This window comes from Camarhynchus parvulus, chromosome 1 (genome assembly GCF_901933205.1).
Source record: "Camarhynchus parvulus chromosome 1, STF_HiC, whole genome shotgun sequence".
Taxonomy (NCBI): domain Eukaryota; kingdom Metazoa; phylum Chordata; class Aves; order Passeriformes; family Thraupidae; genus Camarhynchus; species Camarhynchus parvulus.
The window spans coordinates 90743798-90761996 of NC_044571.1; the positions used below are offsets into that span (position 1 = coordinate 90743798).

The 18199-nt window shown below is 43.0% G+C and overlaps 1 protein-coding gene across 1 annotated transcript; it reads left to right on the forward strand.

Moving 5' to 3' along the window:
- Positions 1–10813: 10813 nt before the first annotated feature.
- LOC115904928 (cytochrome c oxidase copper chaperone) lies at positions 10814–13235 on the forward strand. The gene is made up of 3 exons (XM_030950854.1): positions 10814–11039; positions 12523–12631; positions 13028–13235. The coding sequence occupies exons 1-2, from the start codon at positions 10921–10923 to the stop codon at positions 12605–12607; spliced, it is 204 nt and encodes a 67-aa protein (XP_030806714.1). The 5' UTR covers positions 10814–10920; the 3' UTR covers positions 12608–12631; positions 13028–13235.
- Positions 13236–18199: the final 4964 nt, after the last annotated feature.

The following is an 18199-nucleotide window of genomic DNA, read 5'->3' on the forward strand; positions in this document are numbered from 1 at the left end:
AGTTTTCCTTTCTTGTATCATGATTTCCAAGCTGAAATTTTTCTATGCTGAACATCTGCCTTGGGGTAATGAGGTGTGTAAACTGTACTTTGGCCAAGAAATTATTCTTTGTTGGCTCCACCCTCTGATATTTTTCCACTTTAAAGTTTTCAGAGATGACTAAATACAGGCAGCCTGGACTTCTTTTTTTCTTATGTGGAATGGATGAGATGGAAACCAAGTTGAGAAGGAACAATGGAATAACTAAATGGGTTTTTGAGAGTCCTACAACATACCAGGGCACAGCCAAACAGATAAGTACTCTCTGGAGTCATGTACAACCAAAAAGGTGCAATCCCGTTATTAACTTTTACTGCATTAAATTGGACTAAATGTGAGATGTTGCCACATTTTTCTTTGTTCACCATGAGCTGCCTGGCCCTGCTGCCTCTGATCTGTTGAGTGCTGGCACCTGAAAGACTATTTAGGGAACCAGCTCTGGAGGCTGATGTGGCTGAAAACTAACTTGTCAAAAATAAAAGATAAAAGTTTTTAGGTCACTGCATAGCTGCCTGAAGAGCAGTACTTATTCATGGGAGGTGACAGGTATATGTGGCTGAGTGATAAAGCTCAAGGTTAAAGTTCATGGAATTTGCTTTGATTAGCATGTGTGTGGGGGTAAAATATTGGCTTATATTTAACTATATTTCTAAGAAATCTCTGTGAACTACAGGTATAAACAGTGGACAGCCTTACAAGTGTTAAAATTTATGTTGATTATTATTATATTGAGTGCTCTTTGCCTGAAATCTCCATATTCTTCTGGACCTGAAGCTGTGTGAGACCTGGCCAGGGCCCTTAGCACACTGCTGTGTGTTGTGGAATGCACTGCGAGGGCTGAGCGCTGAGGTTTGATCTGAATGGATCTTGTTTATTTATTTGTTTGTTTGTTTTTAATATAAACCACTCATTTCTGAAGAAAAATATTCCAAAATACACAAGGCTCAGAGGAAATATTTGATCCCAGGCATTACATTTGGTGATCTTCTCCATGATCAGTACTTTGGAAAAGTACTCAAAGCTTATCTGGTAGCTTGATCTGTGTATGTCAGGGACATTTCCTGTTGCTCTGGTGAAAGGGAGCTGCAGTCAACTGAACTGCAAGCAATCAAAAAAGATTCCTATTTCCTAAAAAAAAAACCTTGACAGATGAGCTTTCTGCTTAGATCTGTGGGCTATAGAGTTGGGTTTTGGTTTTTGGTGTTTTTTTTGCATTAATAACTTTTCCAGAACAAGACCGTGTTGGTGAGCTGGGGTGTTGTCTATCTCGATATTTTTTTATACCCACTTGGCTGCAGGGCACACCAGGTGCTCAGATGTATGAGTAAACTGTCCACACCCTTGAGAGTTACTGCACAAAGTCTGAGTGGATTAACTTTGTGTTGCAAAATGGCAGAAAAGTGCACGAGTTTAGCTGCCTGTGACAAAGGCTGAGCCAAATTAATTTTACCTCACATTAACCTTGAGATAAGATGGTGTAATTTGCTGCAAGATTAATTACTGCTGCTCTGTTGATGGACTTGTTATGCTGTGATGACTTGCTGATGTGTTTGAACTGTAAAATCAGACAGGGGGAAGTAGAAAATTTAGCAGGGTAGGATTAGGTACTAGTTGGGAGCAGAGCAGTAGCTGAACAAAGATGGATTGGACATGAATGTGTGATTTTGGAGGAGAAACTTGGCTGGCTGAGCAAAGAAAAAATAATGGGAAAGTGGAGTGGTAGAAAACCAGTATGGCACAAGGAGGAGGGAGAGACAGGGTGAGAAACCAGTAGAGCAGAACTAAAGGGGTTTGGACAAGAAAATGGGAGACCTAGATGAGGAGCTGAAAAAGTGAGGAAGGCTGTGGAAAGGCAGGATTAGTGAGGATAAAGCAAAGAAGTTGAGCTAAACAGATGATGAGCCTCTAGTCTGTTTTCCTTCCGTCTTCCAAAGCCTGGGAGGGAACAGGGTTTCTTGAATGTGACTTTTATCCTGCAATCCATGACAATCTGTGAAATCCCTGGCAAGATGTCATCCATCTGGCTTTAAGTTTCATTCCGTAGATGGTCATCTTCTGCTCTTAAGCAGGGGTCAAATGACAGCACTGTCACGGTGTTGGATGCCTGTGATGCTTCGTGGTGACTTTTTCTAGTTATTAAAAAAAAAAAAAATTAAGCTACAGGCAACAAAGTTCTAGCCTTAAAAGCACTGTTGAGGCTTTGCTATCCGGAAGTTCCAAAAGTAATCTATTTAAAATAGGTAACCGTTTGTGTGCCATTTCCCATTTTTGCCACAGGATGTCACAATTCCTCCATGTACGGTCCTGCCCATCACAGGCTCTAACCTGGGTGCCACCAGTTCAGCTGTTGAATCCAAATGTGAATTGATGTAAAATTGATTCGGACCCATCCAAAGTAATCCCTGGGATTCCTATTTGTTCCCTGTCCGTTCCACACAATTCACTCTCTGTGTATAATAAGCATCTTTTTCAGGTGTGTTATTCAAAAGGAAAAGAGCAACACAAGGCTGCAGTCAATGTCATTGCTAAATTTTTAATCCAGAAGAAGAGAGCCTTCCTTCTAGCCAGCACAAAGGAGGAGGCAGATGTGGTCACTATTTCCATCAGAAAGCAGAGGTAAGTGCCAAAAAGATGTGAGGGGACAGATGCTGTGACATCTACTGCTTTGTGGATTGAGACCTTGTCTCTGTGTTGACCACTGTGGAATACCTCACTTGTAACTTGTGACATCTTTTGTAAAAATGGCCTTGGAGTACTGATCGTGGTAAATGGAGCTTCACTAAGGTGAAATCTGTGGTTAATTTGTGCTGTTTTTACTAAGAGCTGTGCTAAGAGAGGCATCTTCTCACACAACAGAAATGAAAAAAAAAATAGATGAAAGTGTTTATAGGAGACCTGTTCTCTCTTGCCATCTTTTTCTCAGTATGACTGTAGGCACATTTCCTGTAATAAAAGCAATACACAGATGAGAACAGCCTAAAAAGTCAAAGTTCAAAGGAAATGAAGTAGTAGTACTTTGTGATGACAGTTAAAGAATTTACTTCAAAGCCTGCTAAAAGACGTTTGTAATGATTTTGATTAGCACTTTAAAAAAATTTTAAAAAGAAGGGAGAATTAAGAACATTTTCAGCCTATGGTTCAGATTGTAACAAAATCAAAATTTTACCAATATTTCAGGCATTGTCTGGAGGACACTCATATACTTAATTTCACTTGGATTGGGTCATCTTTTTAAATGATTATTCTTAAAGAATAGAGCTGACATTTGGATGATTTGCAGGGCTGTAGTCAGGCATGTTGTCTTGCCTCAGAGGAAAAGGATCTTGGATTGAACTCCTTCGGGAACTAGAGAATTTCTAATGTTCTCACTCCTCTCATGTAATATTCAGAGGATTAAATGCCAATACCATTGTGTTAGCTTGCAGGTTCAAGTTTCAGTGTATTAAGACACTTTTCTGGGGACTGAATTTTTGTGCTTGCCTGATCCGAAGCAAGCATTAGAAACTCCTGATTTTCTGTGACTATTTTAGTCACTTCTTTTGCAGAAATTAAATATCTGGACAGAAGTGCTGCAAAGATTAATTTCAGCTTATTATAACACAGTATAACTCTTCCATGTATTACACTCTTATTTACTCTTAAACAATTAGTGCAACATAATCTTAATACAATCTATTAAAGCTTTCAGCATTTTCTTATCATCTCTCAGCTTTATTTGCAGTCCACCAGATGAAGGCCAGGTGAGGGCTAGCACACATCCAGGGGCCTGGGGGTCCAGGCCTACCAGAGAGGTGAGGAAGCAGTGACAGGACACTGGGGCCATTGACAGAAAAAAGCTAGAATTGGATGGGGTCTCAAGAGAGCCCTTTCAAGGACTGGGGAAGGATGTAGAAGTATCACTTCCCTCATGTAAGAGAACACAGCCTGCACTCTCTTCAGTCTTGAAAGTTCCCCTACCTTTCCCCTCTGTCTTTGTCTGCATGCACACAGTCCTTCCCTCATCACTTCCCAGTCTCACGTGGTGAAGACTGAACCAAACAGGATCTAGAGCACATCATAGTTGTCTTGACATACCAACTCTGAGAACATGATAAGAGCTCAGCCTCTAGCATGGTGATCTGGAAACATCCTCTCTTTGATACGAAGTCCTTGTATGCATGGACCCCTAGGAGAGAACCAGACCTTGAAGAATCCATTCTCTTTTGAAATAAGGGACTTGAGCAGTTAATGCCAGACCATACAGGAAGCATAGATTAAAATGTAGAGTTATACAGAGTAAGTACCAACCTAAGACAGCACTTGGAGAAAATACTGTGCAGCATATTGAAAGTCAGGGCAAAATAGTCAGGATGTGGGCTTGAGCTGAGTGTTTAGATGAAATTTTCTGCCATGTAGATGACACATGTTCCCATGTCACTTTAAAAAAAATAATTGTACTCCAGATAAGTAATGTAAAGGAGATGTCAGGGTAACTAGGGTCTCTTGAGAATCTCTCCACCTGCATATGGAGATGTCCTAATGCTTGTTAAAATCTGACCATTAAGCACTTCATAGTCAAATCCCATTGATTTTGGTGGAAACCAGGATTCTAAAGATCCTTGAAAAGAAGATCATCAAGAAGCAAAGCAGAAGTAAACAAGTGCAAATGAATGAGGTATTTAAAGTAGAATGACCACTGATGTGAAAGAAACAGCTTCAGAGTGACAGAACTTTCTACATTATCTAGTAACTTTGTGAAAAACAGCTGTAGGGATTCTGAATGGATTCAGAAGGTATGTGATGTTGCAGGCTCTTTAGAAGCAGCTTGCAGCACTTCATAGCAAATGTCTTGATGCAACATTTAAAAGAAGTGAGATGCTGGAATGTGAGTACATAGAAGCACACAGCCGCAGTCAGTGACATCTCAAATATGGAATGACTCGTGTATTTGTAAATACTAATGATTCCTTCCAGGCTTCCAGTTAGGTCCTGCAGTTCATTGAGAATGTTAAACCATTTTGTGTAGTGGAGCTTCACATTTCATAAAATATGATCATGAAAAACTTGAATAGATTCAAACAAGCCAGGTTTGCCACTGGCACAGGCATCAAAACGGCCTGCCATCAAGCAGAATAAAATTGGTAATAGCAGCAACACTTACAGGAAAAAAAGCACAAATGGAATGTGTGCAGTGGAAAAGAAGTGGACCTACAGTTTTGTTGCTTCTCAATTGACTGACAGCTTAACACCATTCACAAGACTTGCAGAAACACTGCCTGGTTTGCAGCAGAACTGATCAAGGTTATAAGTTTGTGTTACGGAGGATTTTATGGAACTACAGTGAAATGTTTTTTCTTTAGTACACAGGCCCCTGGACTTGGGCTCTGAATGAGATTTGCTGTGATGTACAAGAACAGACCTTAGGCAGCATTTGCTTTTTGTGGGGTGACTAATTGGAGATGCATGCACGTTATTATGTTTATATTAACAGTGGCTCGGCTGTCTGATTCTGGTCAGTTCTGACAATTCATATAGATCTTTTTGCAGAAGTTTGAAAATCCTGCTCTTTCAAGTAATGAGAACTGAGAATGGAAGAGATTTCCTCTTTGGAAAGATCTTTATAGGCCACTGTCTTGGGTAACTCTGCAATTTTGGGGGAAAAAAAATCCCCATGGGTGACTAATGTGTATCTGGTTCATGCCTAAGTACTTTTAAACCTGGGATGTTTTTTTCTGATTTTTACCTGAAAATGGAGAGCCTGACTGCAGTATAGGGACAGTCCTTTGCAGATTCATGTCTTTTGGAGGACTAGTGATGTTATTTCCCAAATGCAGACTAAAATTTTCTAAGTTACTATGTGTAGAGACTATCAGAAAACAGTTGTCTTCTGTCATGCTGTTTTGGTGTGTTGGTAACACATGCAGCCATTTGAGTGCAAACACCTGTCCTTCCCATGAGTCTGTGCAATAAGATTTATTCCAAAATGCTCAGATTTTCCTGGGTGTTCCCTCCACAAAAGGGAACAGCTGGTCAGTCACCCCAGCAAGCACTGAAATAAGCCTTACTGGCCTTTAAACGCACATTGAACATCAGCTGCTGCATATCTACATTGTGGAAAAGCTGCCACATGTCTTGTGCCTAAAGGCTCATAGTTGCTGCTTCTAACATATGTGGGGCAGGCAGGTTATTTTGTGGCACAGAACAAAACACCAGCTTCCTTCTTTTGCCTTATTACCAGGGAGACTGCACACTGAACTCGCTGATGCAGATTTTGCAGTGTTGCATGCATGGCAAATTCCTTGTCTTTACTAATATGCTTGGATATGCTTTCAATGGACAGTGACAAGAAGGGGCATAATATGAAAATGATGATAATCCTAATCCTAGCACAAATTGGTGAGAGATGTGCAGAAAACAATGTAAGGAAGGCATTAATACCTTTTAAGTTTATCCCAAAGCTTGTAGGAAGGTCACTGTCTTCTTTACTGGGGAGGGTGGGGCCAGAGTCCTGGTTCCAGAATGAGACCCCAGAATATCTGGGATGCTGTGGGTCGAGTCTTGCTGTTAGAGACAGCAGTTCTTGGTTTTAAATTGGAAAGTGACTTCATCCTTTCAAACTGCCTTCCACCTCCAGGCTGATGCTCTGAAGATTTGGCTATGTTTCTGGCAAGAGATGATCTGTTGCAGTACTGGCTTTGTAGAGCATTCCAGAGACACAAAAGCTTTTAAAGTAATCTTGGTTCTGCTCTTGTGTTTTTAAGGGCTTGCTTGCCAGTATGCAAGGAGACTTCCTCCATACTAACTTCCAAGGTGGTCTCCCAGGAAGGGGACGGTTCAGTCCTGTGGTACAGAATCCTTGTGTACAGAATTCATGCTGTAGTCCTGAAACATGAGGATTTACCTCTTCAGTCTGGGAAAGGACTGGTGCACTGCTTCTTGATGTGATATCAGTCCAGTATGTGAACCCCTTGCCTCCACCTCAAGGTGGAGTTTGAAGCTTAGAGGAGGTGTAAATAATGACCTTAGAGTCTCTTCCATGGTACTAGACTGGAACACAAGCCCTTCTATCCCAGCCTTCATTTTCTCTCTGGTCCCACTGCTGAGTGATAGCATTTGGTAGTTGCAGGTCTGCAGCTCTGATCAGAAAGAGAAACTCTGTTGTGTTCTTGGGCAGTTAATATAAGAGGCAGCAGGGTCCTGACAAGTCATCTTGCTCAGAGCTTTAAAATCCTTTATTTTTACATTATCTAAGCATTGACACAAAACACAAACAACTTCTTTGACAGTAAAACACAGCATATGGTTGACTGGGCTGCTGAAGCATTGGCTGTCTTATGTTTATACTCAGTCAAAACCAAAAATACTTCTTTAGACTATATTGAACAGGTTTCTCTTTTCAAGATGACACAGTGGTTCCCAGAATAGGCACTACATGGAAAATGTCAAAATACCTTCAGCTCAGTTTCATCACACAAAATTTCCACAGCTTAATGTACCTTCTATCATGTATATTAGAAGTGAAAAAAATCTGGAAAACCCCAGACTACCCCAGACTTACTTTCAACTGACATTGATAGGGGCTTACCCAACCTAACAGTAACAATGAATGTAAATACATTTTTGAGGTTCCTTGAAAACTCTGTCCATTGGAGACAAGTTTATATTTTCTTGAGTAACCATTCTTTTAGTGGGTGAATCTGAAGACACAGGAAGCCAATGGCAATGACTGCAGTGCTGCTGTGATGTTCACACATTTTGAGCCACTGCTGTGTGCTCTTCAATTTTGATAAAAGGCTGTACAGGAGAAATAATTTGGAAACCCATGACAGCTGGTAGTCTCTCCCTGTTTCACCCATTAGTCCTCTAAGTCAAGAGCTGTAAATGTTCAGTGTTTCCTGCAGTCCTTGTACTCTCACATGTGGCATCAGGCTGCCAAACAATATGGCAGCTTGAGGGAGGGTCTTTTCTCATTATCTCTTTCAGAGACTGAGATTTTTGCTGGATCTTTTTTCCTGGGTACTTGTCCTGACAATTGTCTCACAGTCTCATCTCAGTAGCCTGCCCTTAGGTATTCCTTCTTTACTGCTAGATAAATCTGTTCATTCTCACACATAGCTCTCTAACATAATTCTTCTGCCACTGTCAGCAGGCAGAGGAGAAATAGAAAACAAAAATCACTGAGTTAACAATCAGTTCTTATGCACAAAGCAATGTCAGAAGAGAAATGGCTGTGGTCTCACCTGTGCATTATACTCCAAATTGGTGCAATCAGTATCAAAATGTGTTAACCATGCTTTAATGGGTACTCTCTTCCTTCTCCTCCCTTCCAGCCTCCTTCCTTTCATCCCACCAAGAAATTATTCCTTCTTATGGGGCAATTCTGTTACAAACTGTTACCCTGCAGGGAGCATGGCCAAAATAGCAGTGCTCCTCCTTAATCTATTTGGAAGGCTGCTAAGAGTGGAATGCTGCTTCCAGAGATCTTTAGTCTTCAGAGGCCCATACCTTTGTGTAGACCCATCTGAAGTCATCTCTTAAGATCACTAAATTTTAACCGCCCTCTGCCCTTGGCATTCTATAACTTGGGCCAGAATATAAAATGTATTTTATATACAGATTATATGGCCAGAGTACAAAATGTGTTTTGTTCTGTGTCTTCTTGTTTCTACAGGCCAAATCAGTGTCTTTCAAACTTTCTTTTTAATATTAAAAAAGCTAAATAAAAGATACCATTCAACCGCAAACTTGAGAGATCCTCTTAGAGGTTTTATGACAGTCTTTCCCTCAGAGCTTGTGTTAGATAGAGCTACCAACAGCTCTATCTAGGCCTTTGGAAAGTGACCAGCAGATAAAGCTTTAGGAAGGAAAGACAAAGCTATTTAATTTTAAAGGAAAACGTGCTTTTATGTTTAACAAACTAGGAACAAGGCACTGCTTTGGAGAACTGATGTGTGCTTTTAATAGATGTTTCAATCTCAGCTTCTATCTTGCAGCATGTTTGTGTTAATTTGGGAAAATCATATTTTGGTCAACAAGTGCAACCTGTGTGTGTTCCAGGTCATCACACCTGGCTGCACGGCCTCACAATGCATGTGTGCTGAACCAGGAGGCTGCGTGGGTGCCAGTCACCTGAACAACCTTGCCAGAGAAATGGCATGGTGGGGACCAGGCTACTGAGCAGAGATCCATGGATAATTCAGTGGTGATTAGGTGAGTGAGTGAGTGAGTGAGTGTTACATGACACTTTCTGTTCCTCCTTCTTCTTGTCAGTGTTCCTACGATTCTGGATCCCCTTACTATAAAACAGAAACTGCCAGTTCTTTTTTGACTCTTGCAACACCCCACTAAAAGGCACAGTAGCTGCATCCCAGTGGGCATATTAATATTTTCCTTTTGCAAGGTCTCAGCAGTGTCACATCCACTGCTGTCCTGCTCTGCTCCCATTACCTGTGTGGGTCATCCCTTTGGATGTGGGCTTGTGTAAGTATCACACTGGAGTGGTCAGGACTGGTGGCAAACACAAATATAGCACTGGGAGGTGACAGACTGTGGTCTAAGAGTCAAGCTGTGGTTTCTATGTGGCAGATATCTAAAAGGCAAGAGTGGCTACTGATGCCATGGTTTGGGACAGACTACAAAGGACAAGCAGCTCTATATCTTCTCCCTTACTGCCCATGCTGTTGTCCACAAAAGTTAGATTCATTACCTGGTGTGCAACAACCCAGTAATTACACAATCAAGAGACATTGATTATTTATTTTAGAGTTGTGCAAACCTGGGTGTTCTGTGGTATTCCACAGATCAAGCACACCAACTACCAAAACGTTTTAGTATTTACACATTTTAGCAAACAAAGGAATTTGTGCTCATTGGCTAGAAGTTATATAGTTCTCTTATACATTAGTATTCTGTCTTCTGTTGGATAATGATTGTCTCACTTTTCCTGCTAAATAATCTGCATGCTCAGTCTTCTACTTGAGTCAGTGGGTTTCTGGGGTCAGTGGTACCTGAGTTGGTGGTCACTATCTCCCCCTATCAGAATTAACTTTTACCCACTTGGAGCTATTTTAACACAATTGCTGAGCTGGCTTTATTACTTTCTTCCTTATCTTGGCAGTTCTGCCAGATGTCCTTGTGGCCTGTAAATTATGCATTCTTTGTGCCCAGTATCAGTGCACATTCTTCTTTCCAAGACTTGTTGCTACCCCCCCAGGTCTGAGATCACTGAAGCATGTCAAGCATGGACAACACTTGGAGCTCAGTAGTCGCTCTCTGTTTCACAAACTAAATATCCCTTGTTGTTGTTTAGGTTTGAAAGCATAAAAGATCAAGCATCAGAGCAAATCCTTTTGCAGCAATGCCAAAGGCCGCTCTCTTGGGCCGCTGCCATCAAAGCGTGACATTAGCGATCCCAGTGATGGTGACTGTGCTGTGTCCTTGTAGCCACCCCCACAAAGAGCTGATCCTCTGTTTTCCCCACTGGCTGAGTAGGAAGAAGGAGGTTTAGGTGCTGGCCAGCATTTTCAGGGTGGAGTCCGGCGCGGGCAGAGCCGAGAGCGTCACTCGCTGCTCCTGCTGCCCGCAGCGGGAGCCGGCTGCTCTCGCCTGACGACGCCATTTTTCCTCCCCGCTGCCAGCTCCCTCCTCCCCTTGGTTGGGGCTCGTTCAGTACCGAGTGTCCCTGGAAAATGTCACCTTCGCCCGCCACAGTGTGGCAGCCCCGCTCGCCCTGGGCTGACGGCCGGGAAGAGGCGGGGCAGCCGGTGGGAGGAGGCCCCTCTATCCCTCCCAGCAGGCCGCGGGCCGGGAAGGGGCGGGCGAGGATTCCCGGAACCAGCCGCGCTCGCACCGCCGCCGCCGGCCCGTTCTCCCCGCGGCTGAGGGAGCCGGGAACTGCCCGCCATGTCCTCGATGGCCGCCGCCAGCTGCGACGGCAAGGGCGCGGGGGAGGCGCGGGAGGGGAAGAAGCCGCTGAAGGCCTGCTGCGCCTGCCCCGAGACCAAGAAGGCGAGGGACGCCTGGTAGGGACCCGGACCCGGCCCCCCGCGGCCGCCCTCTCCGCGTTCCACCCTCCTGCCCCGCCGGCATTGCCTCCCTTCCCGGGGTTTGTGCCCCCGCCTCCGTGCGCCGGGCATTTTGGGGGCGCTCCCCATCCCGGACGGAGGGTGCTGGAGCATCCGAGGGAGGAGGGAGAGTGTGGAGGAGAGGAGACTATCTTAAAAGGGTTATTTAGAAATGAAGAGTTTAAAACCTCGCAGCCCGTGTCTAAAACAGGTTTCAAAGATCAGCTTTTAATGCTGCTTGTAAATCTTCACTGTTGTTGATTGAGGCAACACGTACCAGCAGGTGATGACTTCTTTATTGTTCACCTGAGTATAATTACATTCTCTTTTAAATAAAGCAAAATACTCTGGTTTTTTTGAGTCTCAGAGGGTGATATTTCCCAGAGAAAATCAAAATTTGACAGTGACCTGTATAGCTGCATTGGTAATTATAGGCTTAGTCATGATCATAGGACCTATAAAATTGTATGAAGTGCACCCTCCAAATGGAGCTCCTTTGTCTTTGATAGTGAATCTTTAAAGTTTAAAAAACTTTAATCTGATTACCAAGGTTTTTTTTTTGTTGTTGTTGTTTGTTTGTTTTGTTTTGTTTTTTACTTTACTGGTGGTATAGATGGTAGGTGGCATAATACTGAACACTGTGTTTGCTAACTTCAGGGGAGCATGTCTAATTACATAGCAGAGTGAGGGTGACTCCAGGGCCCCCTAAGAAAAGAGAAAAGGGTGGTAGGATGGATGTTACTGGTCAGATGGAGTTGCTCTGGGCATCCAGGGAACGTGTCCATGCTCATTGTAAAAAATGTAAGAAGAAAATGAAACAGTTCTGTCATTCAGTCAAAAAGCAAGTCTGAACTGCTTTTGTGGTATACATGATATACCAACAATAAGAGGCTCTTACTTGAATAGATGAGTTACATCCAAAGTTACCATATGTGGTGAATCATTTTTTCAACGGTAGCTGGACAGGTGTTGTGTTTTGTTTTGCTTTTTGCTTCAGGGTCCTTAAATTGCAACTGAAGTTGGATTAAAATATCATTTACTGGTTAACCTGTTCTGTATTGTTCTCTTACTGGAGAAATTTTGTTGCTTCCCTACTGAATAATTTGAAACTGGCCAGCTCAGCATACTTGATGATGTGACAGCCTTGTGTTGTATAACAAATCCCCATCCGGACATGCCCAGAATAGACCTGGCCTGTTAACAGGAAGTTCTGTTCCGCCTGTTGTCAGAGTTTTAGATGCACATCTCCAGACTTGGGTAACTTTTTGGGATAGTTTTATATTGCCCAAAACAGCACTACCCTGGACAGGATAGGAAAAGAAAAATCTCTGGATCCTAATAGGGATTTTTAATTGTCCCCAGCAGTTTATCAGTTCTGTTTCTTTACTAAAACTAAGTGAACATTTTATTGCTGAACCCTGGAAATCTTTTTGTTTTGCAGCATTATTGAGAAGGGAGAAGAAAATTGTGGGCACCTAATTGAAGCTCACAAAGAGTGTATGAGAGCTCTGGGCTTCAAGATATGAGTGAGATGAGCAGGACTGAGTGAGGTGAGTACAGCCTTCAGCACCTCTGCCTGTGAAGAGCCCTGGCACCTTAGCTGGTGCCACTGGAAGGCCCAGAGTAGTGTTTGTGATGGTGTTGCCCTTATGAGAGAGAAGGCAGAGCAATCCTCATTGACACTACAGTCAACATTGCTGTCCTGTGAGGGTGGTGAAGCCCTTGGCAGCACACAGCCTCTGTGAGTCACCCTTCAGCAGTAGAGAATGGTGCTGCCTCTGTTGTCTGCTAAGAGATCCAAACCTCAGTTTAGATTTCTGGTGCTAGGACACATGGGAGTTGGTTTTTGTGGGTTTGTGCTGGGGTTTTTTTGTTCATTGTTGAACTGTTGCTCAATATCCAGTGGAAATCCATGTTTTGTGAAGCTGTGTTTCCTTCTCTTCTAGATGATGTCTTTGGTGTGACTGTGTTCTGGAAAGCTGCAAAATTAATTATTTCTGCAAGTTACTTCAAAGAACAAATATGAACAATCTATTTATGAAGAGTCTTTAATGATAGAGTATGCATCACATCTGTAGCTTTTCCACTGCTTGCTCTTGACCACTGCTATAGAAAATATATTTTTTCCTCTTAATAAAAGCCTGAAAATGACCAGTGTTCCTGACTTCTGTTTCTTTTTAAGTAAAGAAATGACAGTGCCCCCCTTACTGAAAACAGCGTGCTGCAGGAATGAGAGAATGAGAAAAGCCTGCTTAATCATTAACATAGGAACTCTTTCTTCCTACTGATTACTGTGGTGGTGTGGTTGAACAGAGAGGATTTTGGTGGGTTTTCCCACTGATGCAAATGGTGAAATCATGCTAGTAGCATTGCACTGTTGCGGCTTTCAGCAGTCATGCTGAAGTTTGCAGTGCTGTTTGTGACAGTAGCTGTAACTATGTTTGTACAAAGGCAACCACAGTCTTATGAAATGAACTTCCTTAGAGTCAAAACTGTATTTGATTTCCCCATGTTTGAACTCTGCTGATGGTTTTTGAATACCATTACCCGAGCTTCATTCTTTGTAATGAAAAATTAGGTACTTCCCATCTCAAACTCGCTTGAGCTGGTAGTTCTTCAACAGAAAAGGAGCAGAGGACTGCTCCCTGTCACTGCAAGTGACTTGTATGTACAGGTTACTTACCTGAAAGTAAAGCTTTTTCTTATGCTCAGTTTTTGTTGTGTTGGTCTTGTGCTATGCATGCGTGGGCTTATGGGCTTACATTTTCTGGCTTCTTTCACTTGTATGAGATGATAGTGTTTAATGAGATGGTAGTTGTTGCTTTTGATTCCTTCTTACAATCTAGAGAAACATCAGGTGCAATTTCTGGCTTGTTACAGGTAGGGCTTTTCTGGCTTCATAGTATGTAATTGTGCAACCCTAATGTTACTCCTCGTGTGGTGAGTTGACTTTCCTGAATATGGTATCACTAATTACTTTTTCGCCTGATGAGTTTTCTCTTCAGAAACTGAAGAGACAAAATCTGTGCTTTGTCTTGATTTTTCTCCTGGCTTTGATCTGCTGCAGGGGTGAGTCCAGTCATGATTGTTTCTCTGCCTGCTGGGCCCCATGTATCCTGAGGTAGCAGTGGTTTTTGGCTGTGAACGTTTAGTATGTAACACTTGGTGCTAACCCCTGCTGAGACTTACAAGTTGCATGAGGAGAGTTTAGACTCTTCTTCTGGGAATGTTTTCTGAAGGTCCTGTCTTGAGGCAAGAGTTGTGTCCACGCTGGCTTTCAGCCCCAGAGTAGGGATGCAGGTGTGGCTCTGGCAGAAAGCGTTCAAAGCTGCCTGTGGCACTGTAGCTTTTGAGGAGCAGGACCTGGTGCTCTTCTTGGTCCTTATTATTGTCTTGAGGTAGGAACCTGAATAAGGTCATTCCTTGTTGAACCATTGTGTGTCAGAGCATGAACTGAAGAGAATGCTAAAAGGTGGATGAGCACCAGCCTTGTGGTAGCATGGTCTGGGTAAACTGTGAAAATGGTGCCACAGAATAGAGCAGGGCAGGAAGTGGCCAAGTGAGAGTGGAGTGCTGCTTATATCAGGTCAAGAAAAGAAAAAAACATATTCCTGCACAATTTTACACAAATTCAATTCGCTTAAGAATTGGGATGTTTAGACCTCCATGAGGGTCAAAGCATGGCAAGTACTTCTGAAAGTTTTTGGAAATGAGTGGGATGCTGATGCACCTGTGTGCAACAGGTACAGAAAGGATACTGGACAACTCTACACTTAAAGCTACAACGGGAGAACCTTCTAGTCAAATCAAATTCCTTGCTGAGTGGCTTCATTTCTTACTATGGTATTCCTGTGGAGTGGATTCAGGGCTTCATTCAGGGAGTGGGAGTTCCTGTGTTAATGCATACTGACAGTGTTGGTGACAGACACTGCCCTGCACAGGGTGGTGGGTACCTTGAAGGTGTGTAGCACACACAGCAGTAGCAGGAAACTTGACTAAACTATAGACCAGCACAGCTAGATACTGTACATGCCATCTTTGAACCTTTGTAATTCACTATGGGGTTGTCTGAAGAAGGCTTGAGACCTTTTCAAGCAGTTGTAAATCAAGTGTGTATATTTTGGAGCTACAGTGTTTATTCATGTGTACGTAACAGTTCTGCAGACTAATTCCAGCAATGCATTATATAATAAATTTAAAAAGAGGTGTTTGATTATGCCCTCTCTGACTTCAAGCCACCAAGGTCTTAGTGTCCTCAACACAGGTGATTGAGCTGGTTTTCAGCTTATGGGATCAGTAGTGAACCTGCTAACTTCCTAAAGGATGGGCAAAATAACCAGTCATGCAGCTGCTGTGAGATTTGGGACTGACAATCTCTGTGTTGTGTGGCTCTCAAGGACAGAGGATTTATTTGCCAAACATAGTGCAGGCTGTACCTGTGTTGCATCATCACATGCTGCTAAATATTAAGTGCTACTGGTTGAGTCCATTTTAAGTGGGAAATGAGTGAAGTACCTGTTTCCACACTGCCTGTTTCAGTGCTGAAAAGCTTGACATGTCTGTTTTCCACAAACACATTTTGTAGTAATGCTTATGTGTGTACTTCCAGGGAAGTGTGTTAATGTTGCTCAGATGTTTTTTATGAACTTGCCATCTTCATTCCAAATTGTTTTCAACTTTGGTATTTGATTCAATCCCTTTCCTATTGAATCAGTATTGGCTTTTGAACACTTGTCTTGGATGAACCAGTGTCCCTGGATGAAGGGCATTTAATCCAGAGCAAGGCATGAAAATAAAATGTCTCTTTGGTAATAAGAGGGTTTTTACTTCTGCTGAGTAGAAACTGAAAGTGCTGTGAAGATGATCTGTATGGCCGTGGTACTGTTGAGGGAGAAAGGAAGATTTAGTCTTGGTGGTTCAATCACTTTACAAATCTTCCTTTTAGAAATTTGAGTCTGAAAACACTAAGTTAATCTCTAGTGTGTGCTCTGAGATCTACCTTTTGAAGTGCTGTATCATTCTCTCTACAATGTCACATTGAGACCCAGCAGAAAAGTTGTGTATTTTCTAATGAAGGCTTTGTGCTGCTATTGCCGTGGGTTGAAAGCTTCCTGTCTGCCTTTCACAGAGAAATCACAACTGGTCATCCTCACCCACGGTGCTGGCTTCAGCATCACTGCAACGCCACTATTTATGTTCTAGAAGATGTCAGATAAAGGCCTTTCTTGTCCTAATGAGTCATTAACAGTGTGTTCCAGTTTATTTTTTACTCAGGAATTTACCTAACAGAAGAATGAAATTACTAACTTCCTTTTTTCCCCACTTTCTTTGATGCCCTTGCAAAAGGGTTTTGGTAGTATGAAAAGGTAGGAGAAAATGCAATGGTGCTTCTCAGGATGCTTCTTCTAATGTAGGTCTACATTTCTTCTCCTAGCAGTTCAGTTTTGTCTCACAGATCTTATGTAAAGTATCTTTCTCCTAAGTGTTCACGATCTTGATATCCCAACTCCCTATTTTATCAGATGTCAGCCTATCTTGGAGAGAAGGCTCCTTACAGATTTTTTGCGGAGGCCTAAAGGTAGACAAGTTGTTGTCAGGATCATATAGTGAGTATATGGCAATGGTAGGAAAAACAGAACCTGGATCCCAAGATTTTTATTGTGGTGCTTTAGCTATAAGATCATCTGTCCTGCTTTGGAGAGAAGGTTGAGAGAAAGTTCTTCATTCCCCCATAACTCTGGCAGATGAGTGTTGTTCTGCTTCAGTAGCTAGGATTTATTTATTCAGTTAGTTAAGGGGCCTCTGAAGACCAGGTTCCCTGTTTCACTCTGTCCTTAACAGAAGGGACCTTTCTGAATGGACTGTGCTCACCCTATGCAAAGCTCAATTTGTCTTCTTTCCTCCCCACGTGTCAGCCCGCCAGGATGGCTCTTAGGAGCCATGCAGCTCTGTATTGCACATGGCCTCATCATTGCAGAAATAAGATTGTGCTGGCCAAAACCACAATGAATTCTTGAAGGTTGCCATAAAGCATTGCCGCAGCCTTGCCTGGGAGACAGTGTTATTCCAGAGCACTGTTAGGAGAGGCAATCAGTGTGTCTTTAACTGAATGGTGCCAATGGGAATGGCATGTTAGGCAGGGCAGCTGCAAGCTCGGCCTGAAACACGACCACCCTTGAAACCCTATCTCTACCCCACTGACCCGTGCAGGCTGACTTCACACTGTGATGGGAGACCACGTGGGTTGCGTCAGTGCCTGAAATGTAATTGCATCCTGGCAGTGGGGCAGATCCTGCCTGTGTGACTGATAATGTGTTACTTGCAGCAGGGGAGGAATTGCATTTATGCATGTTTTGTGTAGCTGACCATGGAGGACTGACCTCAAAGGCCTCTTGTGCATATATCCTGGGTTACCTGAGTGGGAAGTGTTGGCTGTCCTCATTGGGCTAAATGTAGGTCTGGGGCAGGTTCTAAATAGCTATTAGAAAAATGAGAATGTGAGATGATGTTTCTCAAGGGTGCTTCCCAACAGAGCCTGTAATCCCTCAACTAGGATTTCCCCACAAAATGTGCTTCCAAGTGTTACACGCTCACAAAGCTTTTGGCAGGCTGGATAGTGTCATCTTCGTGATAGATGAAACTGGGTGCCAGAGGTTTGTTTGCTCTAGTTTTATCCCTTGCATTCACAGTTCTCTGGCTGTGCAAAGCTTTTCCTTGTGCCCCTTGATCTAAAGCACCCCACGAGAGGAAGCTCCCTGGAGTAAGGGGAGGCTGTAATGGACCTGGAAAGTATTAATTGAGAGCCAGCCTCTCTTCTTTTACCAAGTCCCTGCCACAGTTACGAACCACAGTGGGAAAAGGGGGTGACCTTTTTCCTTTTTTGTGCTGGATGAAAGTCACTCTCTTGCAGGACTGCAGAGCAGTGGAGAGCCTGATGTGTGACTGGAGCTCACCACGATAAGCTGGTTGTTTTCCCTTCTCCTTTCCCCTCCTCACTCTGTGCTGGGCTTATCTGGCTGCCTGAGTTATGTTAAGTAGCGGGTGCATGCTTGCTCTCTGTTCTCCTCGCTGCTTTTGCTCCTTGGATTTCAATTCCAAACATGGTTATCCATTTGGGG